Source organism: Falco rusticolus, chromosome Z (genome assembly GCF_015220075.1).
Source record: "Falco rusticolus isolate bFalRus1 chromosome Z, bFalRus1.pri, whole genome shotgun sequence".
Taxonomy (NCBI): Eukaryota; Metazoa; Chordata; class Aves; order Falconiformes; family Falconidae; genus Falco; species Falco rusticolus.
The window spans coordinates 781,523-797,305 of NC_051210.1; the positions used below are offsets into that span (position 1 = coordinate 781,523).

At 46.6% G+C, this 15,783-nt stretch overlaps 2 protein-coding genes across 2 annotated transcripts in view; both read right to left on the bottom strand.

Moving 5' to 3' along the window:
* LOC119141051 lies at window positions 1-13,652 on the bottom strand. Its single transcript, XM_037372763.1, has 3 exons — window positions 13,544-13,652; window positions 4,703-4,808; window positions 1-1,813 (listed from the first exon to the last, which is right to left on the bottom strand). Exon 3 carries the CDS (start codon window positions 1,796-1,798, stop codon window positions 626-628), a length of 1,173 nt encoding a protein of 390 aa, XP_037228660.1. The 5' UTR covers window positions 1,799-1,813; window positions 4,703-4,808; window positions 13,544-13,652; the 3' UTR covers window positions 1-625.
* RAD17 (RAD17 checkpoint clamp loader component) overlaps window positions 11,760-15,783 on the bottom strand; it is a 23,593-nt gene continuing 19,569 nt past the window's right edge. The window contains exon 17 of the transcript XR_005101821.1: window positions 11,760-13,720. The gene's annotated coding sequence lies outside the window, so the exon portion shown is untranslated. The remainder of the gene's footprint in view (window positions 13,721-15,783) is intronic.

Sequence of the window (15,783 nt, forward strand, 5' to 3'; positions counted from 1 at the left end):
TGCCAGGGCCATGTCACCCTCAAAGCAAAGACTTTTTCCTCACATCCGGGTGAAACTCCCCGGGTTGCACTTTGTGCCCGTTGCCCCTTGTGCTGGGGGGAATGTCTCAGAGCTGTGCCAGCAGAGGTTCACACTTGACGTTAGGAAGCATTTCTCTGATGAGAGGGTGGTCAAACGCTGGAACAGGCTTCCCAGAGAGGTGGTCGATGCCCCAAGCCTGTCAGTGGCCAAGAGGCATTTGGACAGTGCCCTGAATAACACGCTTTAACTTTTGGTCAGCCCTGAAGGGGTCAGGCAGTAGGACAAACTTCAGAGCAGAAGTGTCGGTAGTGGGCAGTGGGAGAGGCTGGATGCAGGCTGAGGGCATCGGATGTGTGATGAAACCAGCTTGCCTCCTGCCTGCTCAGCCCTTGGCGTCTGCTGTGCTGTAGTTGCAGCAGGATTGCCTGTGGGAAGAGATTTTGCCCACATGGCCCTGGGGCTCCGGGGACACGTGGTTGACCTCCCCCCAAGTCGGGTGCCATCCACTTTGTGGCACGGACAGCGGGAACTGACACAAGTAGAAGACGGAGAAAGCCAGCACACAGGGCCTGTGTCAGGGAAAGAGGAATTTATTTCCTTTGCCCTAGAACATGGAGGAGCTGGAGCCAGGCTGGTGCCGTCGGCGGGGCCGCCTCTTGCAGGGCTGGGGAGGGTCCTGGGGGCCAGTGGCCCTCCGCTTTGAGCGGGTCTGGGGCCCCGCAGGTGGGCAGTTACCGTCCCGGCTGGGAGCGGAGGGCCTGCAGCGGCTGCCCCGGGAAGAGGGATCAGCTACCACTGCTGCCTGCCCTGGCTCCTCCTGGGGCTGCTCCTGCTCTGCAGGGACGGGCGCAGGTGGGGGGCAGCCAGGACCCTTGCAGAGGGGGGCCTCCGACGTGTTGGCTTCCTCCTCCCCGGGGGAGCTCTCAGGGCTGCTGGTGGAGTCAGGAGTCCACTCCCGGCATGTGCTGTAGCTGGATGTGGAGGAGCTGGATCTGGAGGAGCTGGAGCTGGTGGAGCTGGAGCTGGCCACAGCACTGTCGTCCTCTTCCCCCACAGTATGGGACTGCAGCAGCCTCTGGGCCTCCTCGCTGCACCGCTCCACAATGACATTGACGATGCCGTCGACCAGTTGTGCCGCATATTCCTGAAGGGAGTCCTGCAGCCGCTGGACCATGAGCTCCCGATTCAGACCGCAGGCGCAGAGGCAGTGCAGGATGCTGCTCTCCGCACTCCTTGCCAGCCACCATTGGTCCCCATAGATTGCTGCCAGCTCCTGGCGCAGCCAGGGCAGCACGGGATCCAGCAGGTGCTCTTGCCTTTGGAAGAGCGGTGCCCAGACGCTGGGCAGGAGGCCACCCACGGCCTCTGTCCCTACAGCTCCCTCCTCAGCTGGGGACAGCATCTGCTGTGGAGACGACGGAGGGGCCACCAGGGGGATGTAGGGCCTGCTTTCAGCCAGGAGGTCACGAGCTCCGCCTGCCTGCCTGCTGGCATCTGGCAACTCATCAGTTTCTATGAAAGTATACAGTAGGAAGTCATTTTCTGCCCACACAGAAAACTTGATAGTCTCCATTGGTCCTCTGCAAAGCGGGCAGAAAAGGCTGTTCTCTCTCCAACGAATGATGCAGCCCAGGCAGAACTGGTGGTTACAGGGTATAACATAAGCAATCCCGTCTTCAGCATTGTAGCAGAGGGGGCATGTCTGTTCTGTCTGCACAGCCACATTTGCTGGCTGCGGCAGGTTGGGGACAGCTGAGGATGACAAGCAGCTCCCCATCACTGGTGTCACACGCTGCAAAATGGAGAGAGACCACAGTCACCCGCTGCCCCAGGGAATGGAAGGGCGGAGGAAATGCCCAGGCCCCTCAAGGAGGACACCCTCTCGAATCCCCAGGCCCCATCGCCCGCCCTACGGCCACCCTGGGGGACGGTTCCCCGCACGGCTCACCTGCGCTGCTGCAAGCACACCCCGCGGTGCGCGGCTGCCTGATCCAGGGAGGGCCGGGGAAACACAGGCGATGGCTCGGGGATGGACACCGAGAGCTGCCGGCGGCAACCCCCGAAGCACCACCCAGCACCAGGAGAAGCCTCGCTCCACCCTCCAGACCTCGCAGGCACGCTCGGCAGGAGGCCAGGCACGAGCCAGACTGGCCCAGGCTCTGCCGGCGCCCGAAGATAAGTGAGGATGTGAGGTCACAGCCCGTCACTGGCTGATGTCACAATCTTCGGCTAGATGATGTCACTGATGGCCATTTGCTCCTACAGTGCTTGTAAGGTAGCACTCTGGATGGCACTGACACTTTTTCAGATGAAAAATGAAATCATTCCCATATTCTCTGAACTTTGAAACTTGCCTCTTTTCTATGTCTTGAATGTGCACGATGGCAAGCACAAGTTGTCTACAGAGGATATGGCAGAAACATGACAGCTGAGAAGCCATGTGTAATCTTTACTGCTGTTAAAGGAAAAATTCACACAGACGTGGGTATCACCAGTCTTGCTGTAATCATAGCTCAGAGCTGGGCCAACAGCTCAGTGACCGGCAGAGTCCAAAGGGATGTAGTACAGCTCCTATCCACTTAGTAAATTGTTAGTCAATGTCCGAAGTTTTTAGAAATTTCCTTTGGTCTTTTCAGTTCTACAAATCCATCATCTGATCCTGCCCCACTTGATTTCTTCTGTTCTGGTTCCAGTTTCTGCCTTGGTTTCAAGGCCTTCTTTGGATCGTTATCTTCTTTCCACTTGTTTTAACTTGCACAATTCTTCTAGCACACTTATTCTTTGAACAAGCAATTTCCCTTCATATATACTATTTTTTTCTAAAAAACCCCCTGCATTTCTGAGGGCAGCTGTGTATACAAATTGCTCATTTGTTGTTTTTCTGTTCTCCTACTGATTAGCTTGACTGGATTTTAAACCAGCCTTGGATTAGGCTATACAGGGGACATAACCCAGTTCTGCCAGTTGGCAGCTTCAGCAATTTAAATTTCTTCATTTAAAAAACATCTTCTTTAACAACTGCCTGAGAAGCCATGTTAGGAAGCTCAAAAGCAAAGGCACAGTTTGCATGGAATATGCCCTGGATACAGTAGAAGCGCAAATGTCACTCTCAGAGGTTTAGGAAGAGATGTTCACTACAGGAAGCTGACACCCAAAAAGGTTTTCTCTGAGTGTCTTTTCCTGGTCAGCATGCATAGCTTCAGTTCAATGGCAGTATGACGGAACATGCTTTTTGCCTTGAATTCATCAATTTGGTAATAAACTGAGACACATTGTTAGTAACACTTGAGATGACAGTTAAAGCAGTATCATTTCCTGATGAACCTGCAAAAAAAAGACTCTCTGACCGATAGACCAGGGCTTCAGGGCAAGCTCTGACAGACAGCGTGGAAGTTTCATAGCTGTATGTAAATGACTTCAGCACAAACTATAGAATAATATTTTTTATTAAAAAGATTGATTTGAAAAGGATTATTGGAACTGCAAAGTTATGCCAAGCTTTGTAAAACAGTTAATGCCCAGCTTTAACATCCCATTTTCTGCATTTGCATATGCTACATGTGTCACACCAGCCACCTCCAGTTAGCACAGGGAGAGATACCGCTGCTCCTTTTTGGGATATCATAACCAGTGCTGACACCTGCGATACCAGAAACCTTGCCGGGTACCACATTACAGAAATCTGAAAATCTTCACCACACAGCTACGTTTTGGCTTACCATTTTCCCCAAACCTGGAATTAATCTCTTCCAAAATTTGCTTTGCTTTCCTGCATTTCCTGCACTCATCACAATTTGCTCCTTTCCCAGACCAGACAAAATACCATTTGGATAACAAATTTCCCCAAACGGTGCCAGAGCTCCGGCACACCATGTGCCCCCCACCCCCTTCCTCCCCCCTCACTGCCCTCTGATCCACTCACACTGTTCTTGCGCCTCTGATACACGGTACTTGCTTATCACGACAGCCTCCTACGGTCAATTCACTTTCCCACACAGATCAAAATCAATCGCATAGAACAATTAGGTTAAGGACAGTGTGAGTGTATGAATGTAGAGTCCTGTACCACAAAACCTGTGAATTGATATGCCAGCATATGTCACAACCTCCCTTTACACTTTTCATGGCATCATAGAACAGTTTGGGTTGGAAGGGGCTGTAAAGACCACCAAGTTCCATCCCCCTGCCAGGAGCAGGGACCTGTCCCCCCAGCCCAGGCTGCCCCCAGCCCCGTCCAGCCTGGCCTTGAGCCCCCCCAGGGATGGGGCACCCACAGCTGCTCTGGGCAGCCTGGGCCGGTGCCTCACCACCCCTGCACTGAAAAACTACACCCTTTTTTTCTTCTGTATTTGGTCATTCACAGTATTTTCCTCCAACCATTCTTTCCTTTAGCTTCCCATTTCTTTGCTCTTAGAAACACACTTTTTGCAGCATAACCAGAGCTAATATGGTTATGCTGCAAAGGCCTACAAAGCTGATGAGGGGCCAGAGCATCTCCCAGATGAGGACAGGCTGAGAAAGCTGGGTCTGTTTTGCCTGGAGAAGACCGAGAGGGGATCTCACCAATGTCGATGAATATCTTAAGGGTGAGTGTCAAGAGGACAGGGCCAGGCTCTTTGCAGTGGTGCCCAATGACAGGACAAGGGGCAATGGGAAAAAACTGAAACCCAGGAAGATCCACCTGAATATGAGGAAGAATGTCTTTACTTTGAGGGTGACAGAACACTGGAACAGGCTGCCCAGAGAGGCTGTGTTGTCTCCTTCTCTGGAAGCACCTTCCTCTCCACCTGTGTAACAGCAGAAGGGAAAGAGCTATTGAACCCTCCGTGAACATTCAGCCTCAGGAAGCAAACAGGTGTCCCTGTTTGTGTGTGAAATTCTCACCTCCCTAAATCCCACAGAGTTGGAAAGTACTGTCACTCAAAAGTGAGTGGCAGACAGTTAGTGTCCTGCTGCCTCTCTTTCCATCTTTTCTTCTGGTGACTTCCCTCCCCAGGTGGCCATCTGTGTGCCCACCTTAGCAAGCATAAAGAGTCTTTATGTCTAGGTGAAGTTTCTTTTCCACGTGCAGTCTGCTGTGCAGACCTTTGTGAGAACCTGATCAGCTTCCAATAACCAAGATATGAATAAAATCAAAGCCATATTACATGGAACGACTTAGTAAAATAACTTGATGCTGTCTGAAATGCTCCTAACTTTCTGTTAGAAACATACATCTTAGTAGTTTACAATAGGCTAAATACAGGCTGGGGGCAAGTCTCAGTTTCAGAGATCTGAGGAGACTTGTTTTCTACAGGAAGCTGACACCCAAAATGGTTTTGTCTGAGTTTCTTTTCCTAGTCATCATCCTGTATTTTTTCATTCCATTTTATTTCCAAATTACCATTTTGGGATGAAACATGGGGGAAAGGGAGACCTCGACTGATGGGATACATATAGCAAGCTGAGAGATTGAGGAGGCCAGTCTTTCTTGATGAGACAGTATATTCAAGCACACAGAAAAGTTTGTGGATGATGGGAACAGATGGCAGGTTCGCTCTTCAAAACACCAATAATTTAAAAATTTCAAGTAAGCCGCAGGCATGCATCACTTTGTCTCTAATCCAGTATGATCCTCCCTCAAACAGTTCTTTAAAACACCATTCAGTGAAGACTTATTTTGAAAGGAGTGGAAAACCTGCCCTTCCTTTCTTTGGGAGCAGGACTATCCATGATCACCTGTGATGCTTAAGATTTCTGAACAGCACTACAATATTTTTAAACAGAATTTCTATTAACAAGGACAATATTTTGCTGCCAGCAATTTGGATTTATTCTTATAAAAGAAAACTCTGCACATCTGCTTCAAATTCTTCTCTTCAACCACAGACACACATCAGTGTAGTTTCGTTCTGATGTTAGCACTTACATTTAACTCTTCCAGAAAAGCAATTTGCTGTCATCTAGGATGTATTTCTTTTGGTAGGCCTTACACAAAACATCAGGAATACATTCAAATAAAATTCAAACAGGAAATTAAATTCCTGCTAGTACTACTGAGGCAGACGAACAGCTCACATAATAACACAGAATATCTGAATTCGAAAAAGTTTCACTTTCTGCCAAGGTTCTGCACAACACTCAGTAGCAAGGATCCCACCTGTAAGACCAGATAAGGTAACAGTTCACAAAACAGAAGACAGCTTGATACTGAAGGTTGTCTAGTAGCTGGGCCAAGCATTGAAAAAGGTCTCAAAGGGGACAAGAACTGAAGCCATTGTCGTTTTCTTCTATGTAGATAACTCCCACTGAGTGTTGATAGAGAAAGTGAAATGCTGAGCTCCAAGACAGCTACAGGCAGATTTCATAAGGATTTGGAATTGCCCTACAAATGGTCTGACGAATGGTGAATAAAATTGAAGGCTGACAAATGGACAGTAATATGCAGCAGGTTTAAAAATACCCCAGATGTGCAGGGATACACATGAATGAACCAGGATTCATTTTTGAGGCCATCCTGGAGAATGAGGAAATAAAAGTTGACTTCTTGTTACCCAGCAAACCATATATTACAAACCTACATAACTGTTGCGACGGAGGGAAGACACAGTCGCTCAATATGAGTGATCAGCAGACTTCGTTTATTGTCCCTCACAGTCACCTTTTATGCCTTGTTATAATTAGCTCATACATATTACAAAAGTTAAGCTCATTATTGGTTAGTTGCCTAAATACCAAGCCCGCCCCTAGTTTCTCTTCTGTAGTTTTCTGTTCCCACCTGCAACATTCTTTTCCCACCAAAATCTTCCTGTTATTGTGTAACAAGGACAGCCAAAGACAGTGTATTTTGCTTTACTTCAGATAAGCTGAGAGCGATGTGCATTTTTGTCCAGCCAGCTGGACTATGTCTATGTGACCCTTTTCAGCTAGCCAGTAACCCACACATAACCAAGCTGGTGTGAGGTGTTTAATAGCTCAAATGAAGATGTCTAGAACACTAGCGCACATGGTTTCATTGCAACACCTTATAATAAGCAAAGCTTTCACAGGCCTAGAATATTTCATTTAAGCCTACTTATGCCAGCCCAGGTGCTGTTTTCCCATCACTGAAGAGTTTTACTTAGAAATCGGAAATCAAAGCAAAAGTTTCTGGTTTCATTGAAAAAGCACACTGTGCTTTTTTATAAGCTGACTTCCCTGTGTAACATTTCTGCACTAAAGCTCTGATTTAATGAGACCTCCAGATTTACACAACACTGTTAGAGGAAGCATTTTATCTTCTATTAGTTAAATCAGACCTTTGCTACTTTCATCTTCTTCTAAAAGCAGATTTAAAAGAACTTTCTTCTAGTTTATTAAATAAGAATAGTGTTTAAGAAAGAAATTTTGTCTCTTCACAACCAAAATCTTCTGTGTTTGTGTTCCTTTGAGAAGTTAAGCAACCTTCCCTACACATCCAGACAGGGTCACACCTTCCTACATGTCAACAAGTCAACTTTGCGACGAAAGATGTACAAGACCCAGTTAGGTCTTCTGGGGGAGTACCTGGAATCAAACTGGGGAAGTGTTCACATCTAGAGATAGTGAGATGATGTCAGCATTTTCTGCACCTTTTCCCTACCCATTGGTCATCTGTGACCACTAAGAAGGCTGCAAACAATCAACAGAAGTTTTTGAAGGGCATGTTTAAGTAGATGGCCCCATCAGGGGAGCTATGTGAACAGCTCTTTTCTGTAGCTCCTTATGAGAATTTTAAACTTTTTTGTTCTCTTGCTGGCAGCTTTATAGCAGTTCCCTTTTTTTCTCCAAGCATCACAACCTGAAACAGATATGAAGCTTTAACAGCTATAGACTCCCATGAGCAAGGTCTACAGAGAGACTACATTAGCAGGACACCATGGATACTGCAAAAAGAAACAAAGTGCTCATAGTGGGTGACTCCTTGTTAAGGGGCACTGAGATGCCCATCAGCCAGCCTGACAGGGAGGTGCACGACAGGTATGCAGTCTTCCAGGAGCTAAGGTCTGAGCTGTTGCTGAGAGGGTGCCACAATTTGTCAAGAGCACAGATCACTATCTGCTGCTACTATTTCACATGGACACGAACGATACCTCAAGCCAGAATCTGAGCAGAGTCAAGGAAGACTTTAAAAACCTGGGAGTGTAAGTGAAAAAATGATAAAATGATTAATTCATAGAATCACAGAACAGTTTGGGTTGGAAGGGACCTCAAAGATCATCTAGTTCCAACCCCCCTGCCACGGGCAGGGACCCCTCCCCCCAGCCTAGGCTGCCCCCAGCCCCGTCCAGCCCGGCCTTGGGGCACGCACAGCTGCTCCGGGCAGCCTGGGCCAGCGCCTCGCCACCCTCGCTGTAAAGAAGCACTCATCATCAGTCAATTTTTGTTCGTTTGCTATCCATGTCAGAATAAATAGCATTAGACCCACAGTGAAAGTTGGAACTTTACTCCTAAAACATCACAGCTCAGCATTTAGCTGCAACTGCTTACACATGTCAGTTTACGCACACCTTAGCCCAGCATTGGTTTCATCCGCCAGCACCAGCTCTTCTGAGCAAAGGTGTCTCCTGAGCACTCACGTGGCATGGTGGCTACAGGACAATGCTGCAGCATTTCTTATTTCATCAGCTAGGGAAACTTCTCTCCCTTACAGGGAATTACAGATGCTGTGTAATACAATTGCATGGGTCTGCCTAGTAAAATATCATGACCCCCTATGGTTTTCTTTCCTGATGTTTCTTCTACAGATCAATGTGAGAGGTAATGTATCCAGCCATTTCAGGCCAGTCTCTGGGCAAATCTTTGCCAAGTTTGTTTTTAAATTGGACTTTGTCCTTCCTACAGCCCCACTGGCATTTGGGTTGTGTTTGTAGGCTGCAAAAATTTTGCTCATTACTCACCCCATAGAATGGGTCCTCTTATTGTTATTTAGTGTTAGGGAGCAACAAACGGAAGAATTAGTTCTCTCAGCATGTTTACAAGGATGGCCCTTTACCAATCCTGATAACGTATCTAAGATGGCAGGGACATATTGAAAATTGCAGCACTGAGGCAACTTGAACAAAGTCAATTTGAAAATTTACAAAGTCTCCACCACTGAGGGTTTGCAGCTACACCCACCTTCTCCTGCTGTCCTGTATTACATGCTGAACAAACTGGGCAGCTGCCACAATACTGCTGAGATGTAGCTGAGAAACGTAGAGCAAACCAATCTTGTGGGGCAACTGAATGGGCCAGAGGAGCCAGGGCAGGTAACAGGACTCGAGGCACTAGTAGGCAGCTGCTGTGGGAGCAGCAAGGGGAGTTGGAGTGTAGCTGGCGTTCCTCTTCCAGCGTGAAACGTTGCAGAGCTGCCAGCTCTTCAAGGGAGAAAAAATGGGAAAGGGGTGTACAGACAGATGAAAGATACACAAGCCACAACCTTTGCCACTGCATTGGCTAAGGCATTTCCTTGCAAGGCATTATCTTGAAGAGAGAGGTGGTCCTGGCATTTGACAATAGCAGAAGAGCCATGAATTCGTCCTGTCATGGTGCAGGCACATCCAGGGTGTAACACACAGTATAGCCTAATTTACATCAGGGGTCTCTTCCTAGAATGTTTCAGGGACAGTAGGACTTGAAAGGAAAGCATGGTAGTCAGGAATGGGGTTGATGGTGTCACCAGATAAAAATACATGATGTCCTGAAATGCCAGCGGCATTTACTGCCTCTGGAGACAAGGGAACTGAAGGAAAACCAGAAGCATATGATGTTTATTGAAAAGTATCAACTGGTCAAGAAAGGATCTTGCCATTAATAGATAAACGAGAACAGTTTGGTCTAAAAAAGTGAAGGAGCAATGATGTCTATGTCATTTGGGTTTTGTCTTACATTTCTGAGTGTGGCGTGAAGGAAGTCAGGTAGAAAGTTAGGCTTACTGGATCCTGCCAGACAGGAGAGCTATGGTCAGGTCAGACACTCTGACTTCCAGTGTCCTTGTCTGCAATAATGGTATGAACTGTCAGGAGCATTTCAGTTATTTCCTGGAGCAAAGCATTGGGTTGGCAGTGCAATGAGTTCAGTTTTGCCCTCCTGTCTTTCTCCTCTCCTGACGTACACTGCCACGATGAACGATGGTAATTAATTCAGCAGGTGGCTTAGTCTGCCGTGTGATGGCTGCAGACCATAATTGCTCTTGAGTTTGTGTTCACAAGCCCTGAGCAAATGCAGCTGCCGCAGCCTCTGTGCTACTTCCATACGACTGAAGGGCCAGCTGGGACCTGGATCCTCACTCAGCTTTTAGCCTGACTTCACCCATTTAAGGCCACAGTTCTGCTGGTATCAGTAGCACTTTTCCGATGATTTATGAAAATTTTGAACATTTCACAAATGTTGGGATTTTCTCATAGGAGTGCCAAGTTTCAAAACTGCACGTCAACAGAAGTCAGAGTGAGAAGTATGAAAAAAAATTTATCCCGACTCAGAACTTGGGCTACCTTGACAGGATCTTGCTCATGTGCAGATTCGCAGGACTGGGTTGACTGCACAGGTATGTGACACAGCCCTGGTGCTACAGCTGCCTTTCCTCTTGGGAGTGTTTGTGTACCTATAGCTCATGGGGTTCAAAGACAGGGGGTGCACAAGACTACCCATCAGCGTGTGGGAAGAAACCTCTAGAACTTCAGGAGTGCATGTATATAATTTGTAAATAAACCAATATACATGGGGTGTGGGGGTGTGGGGGGTGTTGGGGTGGGTGTGTGTGCGTGCACTTAGAAACGTTTTACTGACTAGGGTGCATGATCAAAGTAATCTGGAGGCCACTGCTACGGTCATCCACCTAGGAGTATCTTTGCCTATAGTTGTCCATGGAAGCATCCCTTGAGTAGTGAAACTCAGGAAAACCAGGCTAACTCACTGATTCCTAATGGTGATTCCAGTTGAGCGAGTATGTGGGTGTTTCAAAGACTGCTCCTATTTACCACTTTTGCTTTTCATGTCATTTATGCTGTGAAAGGATATAATGGATACAAAATGTGCCCACACTATTTCTGCATCCAGAAGAATCTCTTCTCCAGCTTGCCTGCATCTGACGATGTGCTTACTAGGATTTTCTCTTTCCCTGGTCAATATTGTTTCATGTACCGTTCAACACTGGCATCTGAACTAAGCCCTGCATCTAATTATAAGCAGTATTAGTCAACAGTTATCAAAAATAAGTGATCCTATCTGAGATTTTGCCCTGAATTTAAAGGCAAACTCCAGCTTGCACATAACATCACTGCAGCCAGTTATCCCTTGGCCAATGTAAAGCCGATTGCATGGCAAGTGTGACTGAGTATAAAAGCAGCAGAGAGGAAAGGCAAAGGCACGAGAAATTAATCTGCCAGAGATATTTGCATTGCTGTTTTCAGTGATACACGTTTTCATTTCAGAGTTTTAGGAATGTGAAACATCACCTTTTATGCACAATGAATAAATACCAAAACTCCATTGCAGATTTTTTTTTCCTTTGCTGAATCAAAAAGAGGTGTAACACATTAGAAAACCATAGCAGTTTTGTCCTTCTGCAAGTCTTGATCGGGATAAGAAGATAATACTGCATTTGGCTCCTGTTTCTCTTTTAGCTCTCAGTTTTCACAGGTCTATAATTTTGTGGACAAAACGAACCCTTGCCCGCCCCAGGAGGAGCCAGCTGTCCGAGCGGGAGCTGAGTTACACAGCTGGGAGCCAACTCCCAGCCCAGTGCCAGCGCTGGCAGAAGCCACCCTCTGAAGATTAACCTGAAATGCAGGCAAACAGCCACCCCCAAAACACAGGCAATTCCAAAGTGCCCAAAGCTGCCGCGGGCACCGGTTGTCCCCAGCCAGAGGCCAAGCACGGACTGTGCTCTGTGGTGCAGCCGTGTCCCCAGGTCCCCGCGGCGCTCCACAGCTTCCGGGGGATGGAGGAGACCTCGGGGGATGGAGACACACATCCAGAAGTGCTGGACTCCCCATCACATCCAGGACTTTGGCAGCTGTGGGGAAGGTGGTAGCAATGTATGTGTATTGGATTTGTCATCGTGTCCCACGTATCGGTCTGGCATCCGTGGCCTTTGTACCTGTGCGTTTGTTTGGAAACTGCTATTCATTTCGTTTAGTTTCTTTTCACACAGACAGTGATTTGGTTAGATACCCCGTTGAATTAATCATAGTTTAAACATCATTGCCAGAATGCAAATGTATACACACTTTTATACTCTGTAAAAAGAAAAGAACACTATATTTCACTGTTTTGGCCTTTCTAACACATTAACAAACAGTTTGGGGAAGAAACAAAATTTTTACCGGAAAATGGGAGAGAGACTGCATATATTCTGCTGCTTTCCCTTCTATTGTTGGTGAAAAGGGGACAGTGGTCTTCCTCTGCCATTAAATGTAAGATTAATTTCTTTTGAGCCATAAGACTACAAGACTTTTGTGTTCAGGATTACCCGATCCTTCTGGTGCAGAATCCGTATCAATGACAGCGTCAAATAACATTAAAGCGATCTGTTGAACAATTTTTTTCAGAAGAGCTCATCACTGGTCCAATTTTTGTTGGTTTGGTTTTGATGTCAGAGTGAGGAGATTTAGGCCCACTAAATATAGGTGGAGTTGGAACTTTTCCCCTAAAACATCCCAGCTCAGCAGTTAGCTGCAAATGTTTAAGCACATGAGCTTATGCACATTTGCCACTGTTCTGTTGTTACTTTCCTGCAGGAAAGAAAGTCTCATCAGGAGCAGAAGAAATACCTGATCTTTCAAATATAATGGAGCTGCACCTCCTCAGGAGTGTCTATATGGAAAATGCTCCTGCTTTGGGAACAAGTATCAGTGAGTCAGGACAATGAGAACAAATTTATGCCTAATCTTGCTGCGTAAAGCATGCAAAACTGTTGAAGCCGCTTTTTAATGAATCCGGCACTCCTAATGTAGTGTTTAATGCATTGCTGTCGTGTTTATTAGCTCTGACTCCAAAGAAGCCTCTGCCATTTATAACAAAACCAGTTCTGATCACATTTGCTGTAGTGGAAGAGCTGCTCATTTCAGCGCCAATGGGAGTGGGTCCAGTTTCAAGAAACCTATGTCCAGGGGATGAATTAAAGCAATAATGGAGCTGTGCTGAGAGCTTGCCAAAATGCTTTGGCAGGTGTTACACTGATAGCAGAAAAAAGTTGATGGGAATATAGATAAATAAATAAGCATGCATAAAAATGTACATGAAGAAATACATGTATATAAGCACATAAAATGCCAGCTCATTTGCTCAGGTATATTTCCTTATCTAAGGTCCTCTGTACATAATACTATCCACCACCCCTGGGTAGCATGGAAATTGTCATGTAATAGCGGATGATGATTTTTCCTGAGCTGTACATGTGTTTGTCACAGTTGCTCTGATTGTAGCAGTGGACTGTATCTAATTTTGTCTTTAAGCTCAGCAGCTGTCTCTTGCTCATTGTAAAAGGGGATAGAAAGTACCTGAGCTTGCCAACAGCATTGGATGCAGCCAGCATACACACCGTAGCAAACAGTCCGTAGCAGAAGTGCGGGGGCCGATGGGCTGTAACTCTGCGCCAAGGCTGCCACGTTCGATGCCTGCTCCTGGGTAGCTGCTGCCAGGACACGGAGGTCAAAGCCGAGTCCTAGATCTCCTCACATCAGACGCTCTGCACACCCATATTCGCACCTAGTGCTTGCTCCAAATGCAAAAAAAGGAGAGGGGCTAAAACATCAACAAAAAACCCAAGCTGAATGGTTTGCCTAATTGGCATGATTTTAATTTCAATGTTCTCAAAGGGAGTAATAGAACAGAAATCAATTTCCCCTATCAGGTAACTTCTCAACACAACTCTTGAAAACTTTGCTGAAGTACTACACTTTATTTTCTTTGTTTGCTTTAAGTTTTTTAGCCATTTTTCTAGTATCCTGATACTGCCAATGGTTTCATGAGCTCTTTTTCTAATAGATGGGCAGGCAGATCCCTGTAATTTGCCTGCGCAGGGAGAAATGTTCATGCGTGTTTGTGCCTAAGACTTCTTCAACATAAAAACATATTGGATCCAACTCCAATTTACTTCACGACAGTAGGAGAACCACTGGTCTGGAAGATGCGATCATGCAAGCCAAACCAGGTTGCATTTACACAAAACATACGTGTCCTTCTGCAGCAGGAGGAGTGCACCTCACCAGGCTGACTCCCTTCTGGCATCCGTCCAAAACTGAGACCATACAATGGTGAGGATGTCAGGCAATTCGTGTAATGAGTTTTGCTGGCAGCAGGTGGTGGGGGAAAAGCAAACTCATGGTAAACTGGATCAAGATCAAGAGTTCATTCCTCCTGAATGCCCCATACAACTCTGACGTGAAAGAGTGGCATGTGATGGCAAGAAAAAGCTTTCCTGTTCAGGCCCACCATTCACAGAACTTTTCATTTCAGCTCTGGAGAACTTCGCTGTTAGACAAAGTGGAAAACGTTCTTCTAAATAACTGTTCCTCAGAGGAGGAGAAGCCCAAGAAAGCCATGACAACAAAAGGTGTGGCTTCCCTACTGGGCAAGGGCTGATTTTGGCATAGGCAGTAGGCAGATGCATCCAGCACTGCGCTTACTCTCTCTGCCTCACGCGTCAGTGATGTACCATCTGCACTGAACACAGCCTGCATTACTACACCTACAGTGAGTTGGGTGGGTTCAAGCATGAGCTACGTGGGTCTCCCAAAGGCTGTCGTAGTTGTTGAAGTTCTTTGACCACACCAAAAATATACATGTATATTTCCTCTTTGGGATGCCCCTGAACACTCCTTCACTCGAGCTAAAGGGCATTTCTCTTCCCCCCACTCTGTAATTGGGATAACAACACTGAGGTAGCCAAAATGGACTCTTGGACCCCCTAGAGACAGGCTGGAGGGTGGGCTGTATGCCTGTTTGCCTGTTGCAGCTACGCAAGCTTTGCAGCTCTTGAAAAGGAGTAAGGCCTAAAACCCTAAAGATCCACCTGAGAGGAGTCTCAGGTCTGTAAAAGCCCCATTCTGCCTTGCAAAATTGCTCCTGAGGAACCACAGCACGTAGCGCTGAATCACCCTGCTCTTGCTCACTGTGCCCAGGCCTCAGCCATTGTTGCAAACTGCTGTACCAGGTACTAGAAATCATAATTTAGGTAAAGTTGGACACATCAATACAAGAAAATAGTAACAAGCCAAGATTTATTTTAAATGATCCTGGCAGGGTCACTTGTGCAAGAAAGTTGAAAGGTTCAGCTCTGAGGAAGACCACCTGACTGGGGCCAAAGGCTGGAACGACCCTCTCAAAATTGACGCCAAGAGAAAACTCTGCCTAAACTCTGCTCAGGCTCTGCCTAGACTCCACCTATCATTAATATGCAATGAGATGTTATTATTGCATGAATAATGTATGAAGAGATGTTGCAATCATGTACGTCAAATTTATAAATTCACCTGTTCCGCACCTGTGCTTTGGACCAAGTTTCTGTGGTGCGAACCAACCTCATCCCCTGCGCAGATAATGAATACCTTGCTGCTAAAAGTACAAAAAAATCTCTTAGCAGTTTTCTTCGTTCCGAGGTTTCTCAGCATCACTGTCCACACTTCCCTTTGGCTTACCTGGGGATTGGATTGATTTAATATTAATTTGGCATTGGCTTTAATAGGGACTATTAGAGACCAGAACTTGAGTAATTTGGGGCTTCCATCCTGTACACGCCACTTCGCATGCCACTGCCATTCAAAAGCAAGAGCACAGACA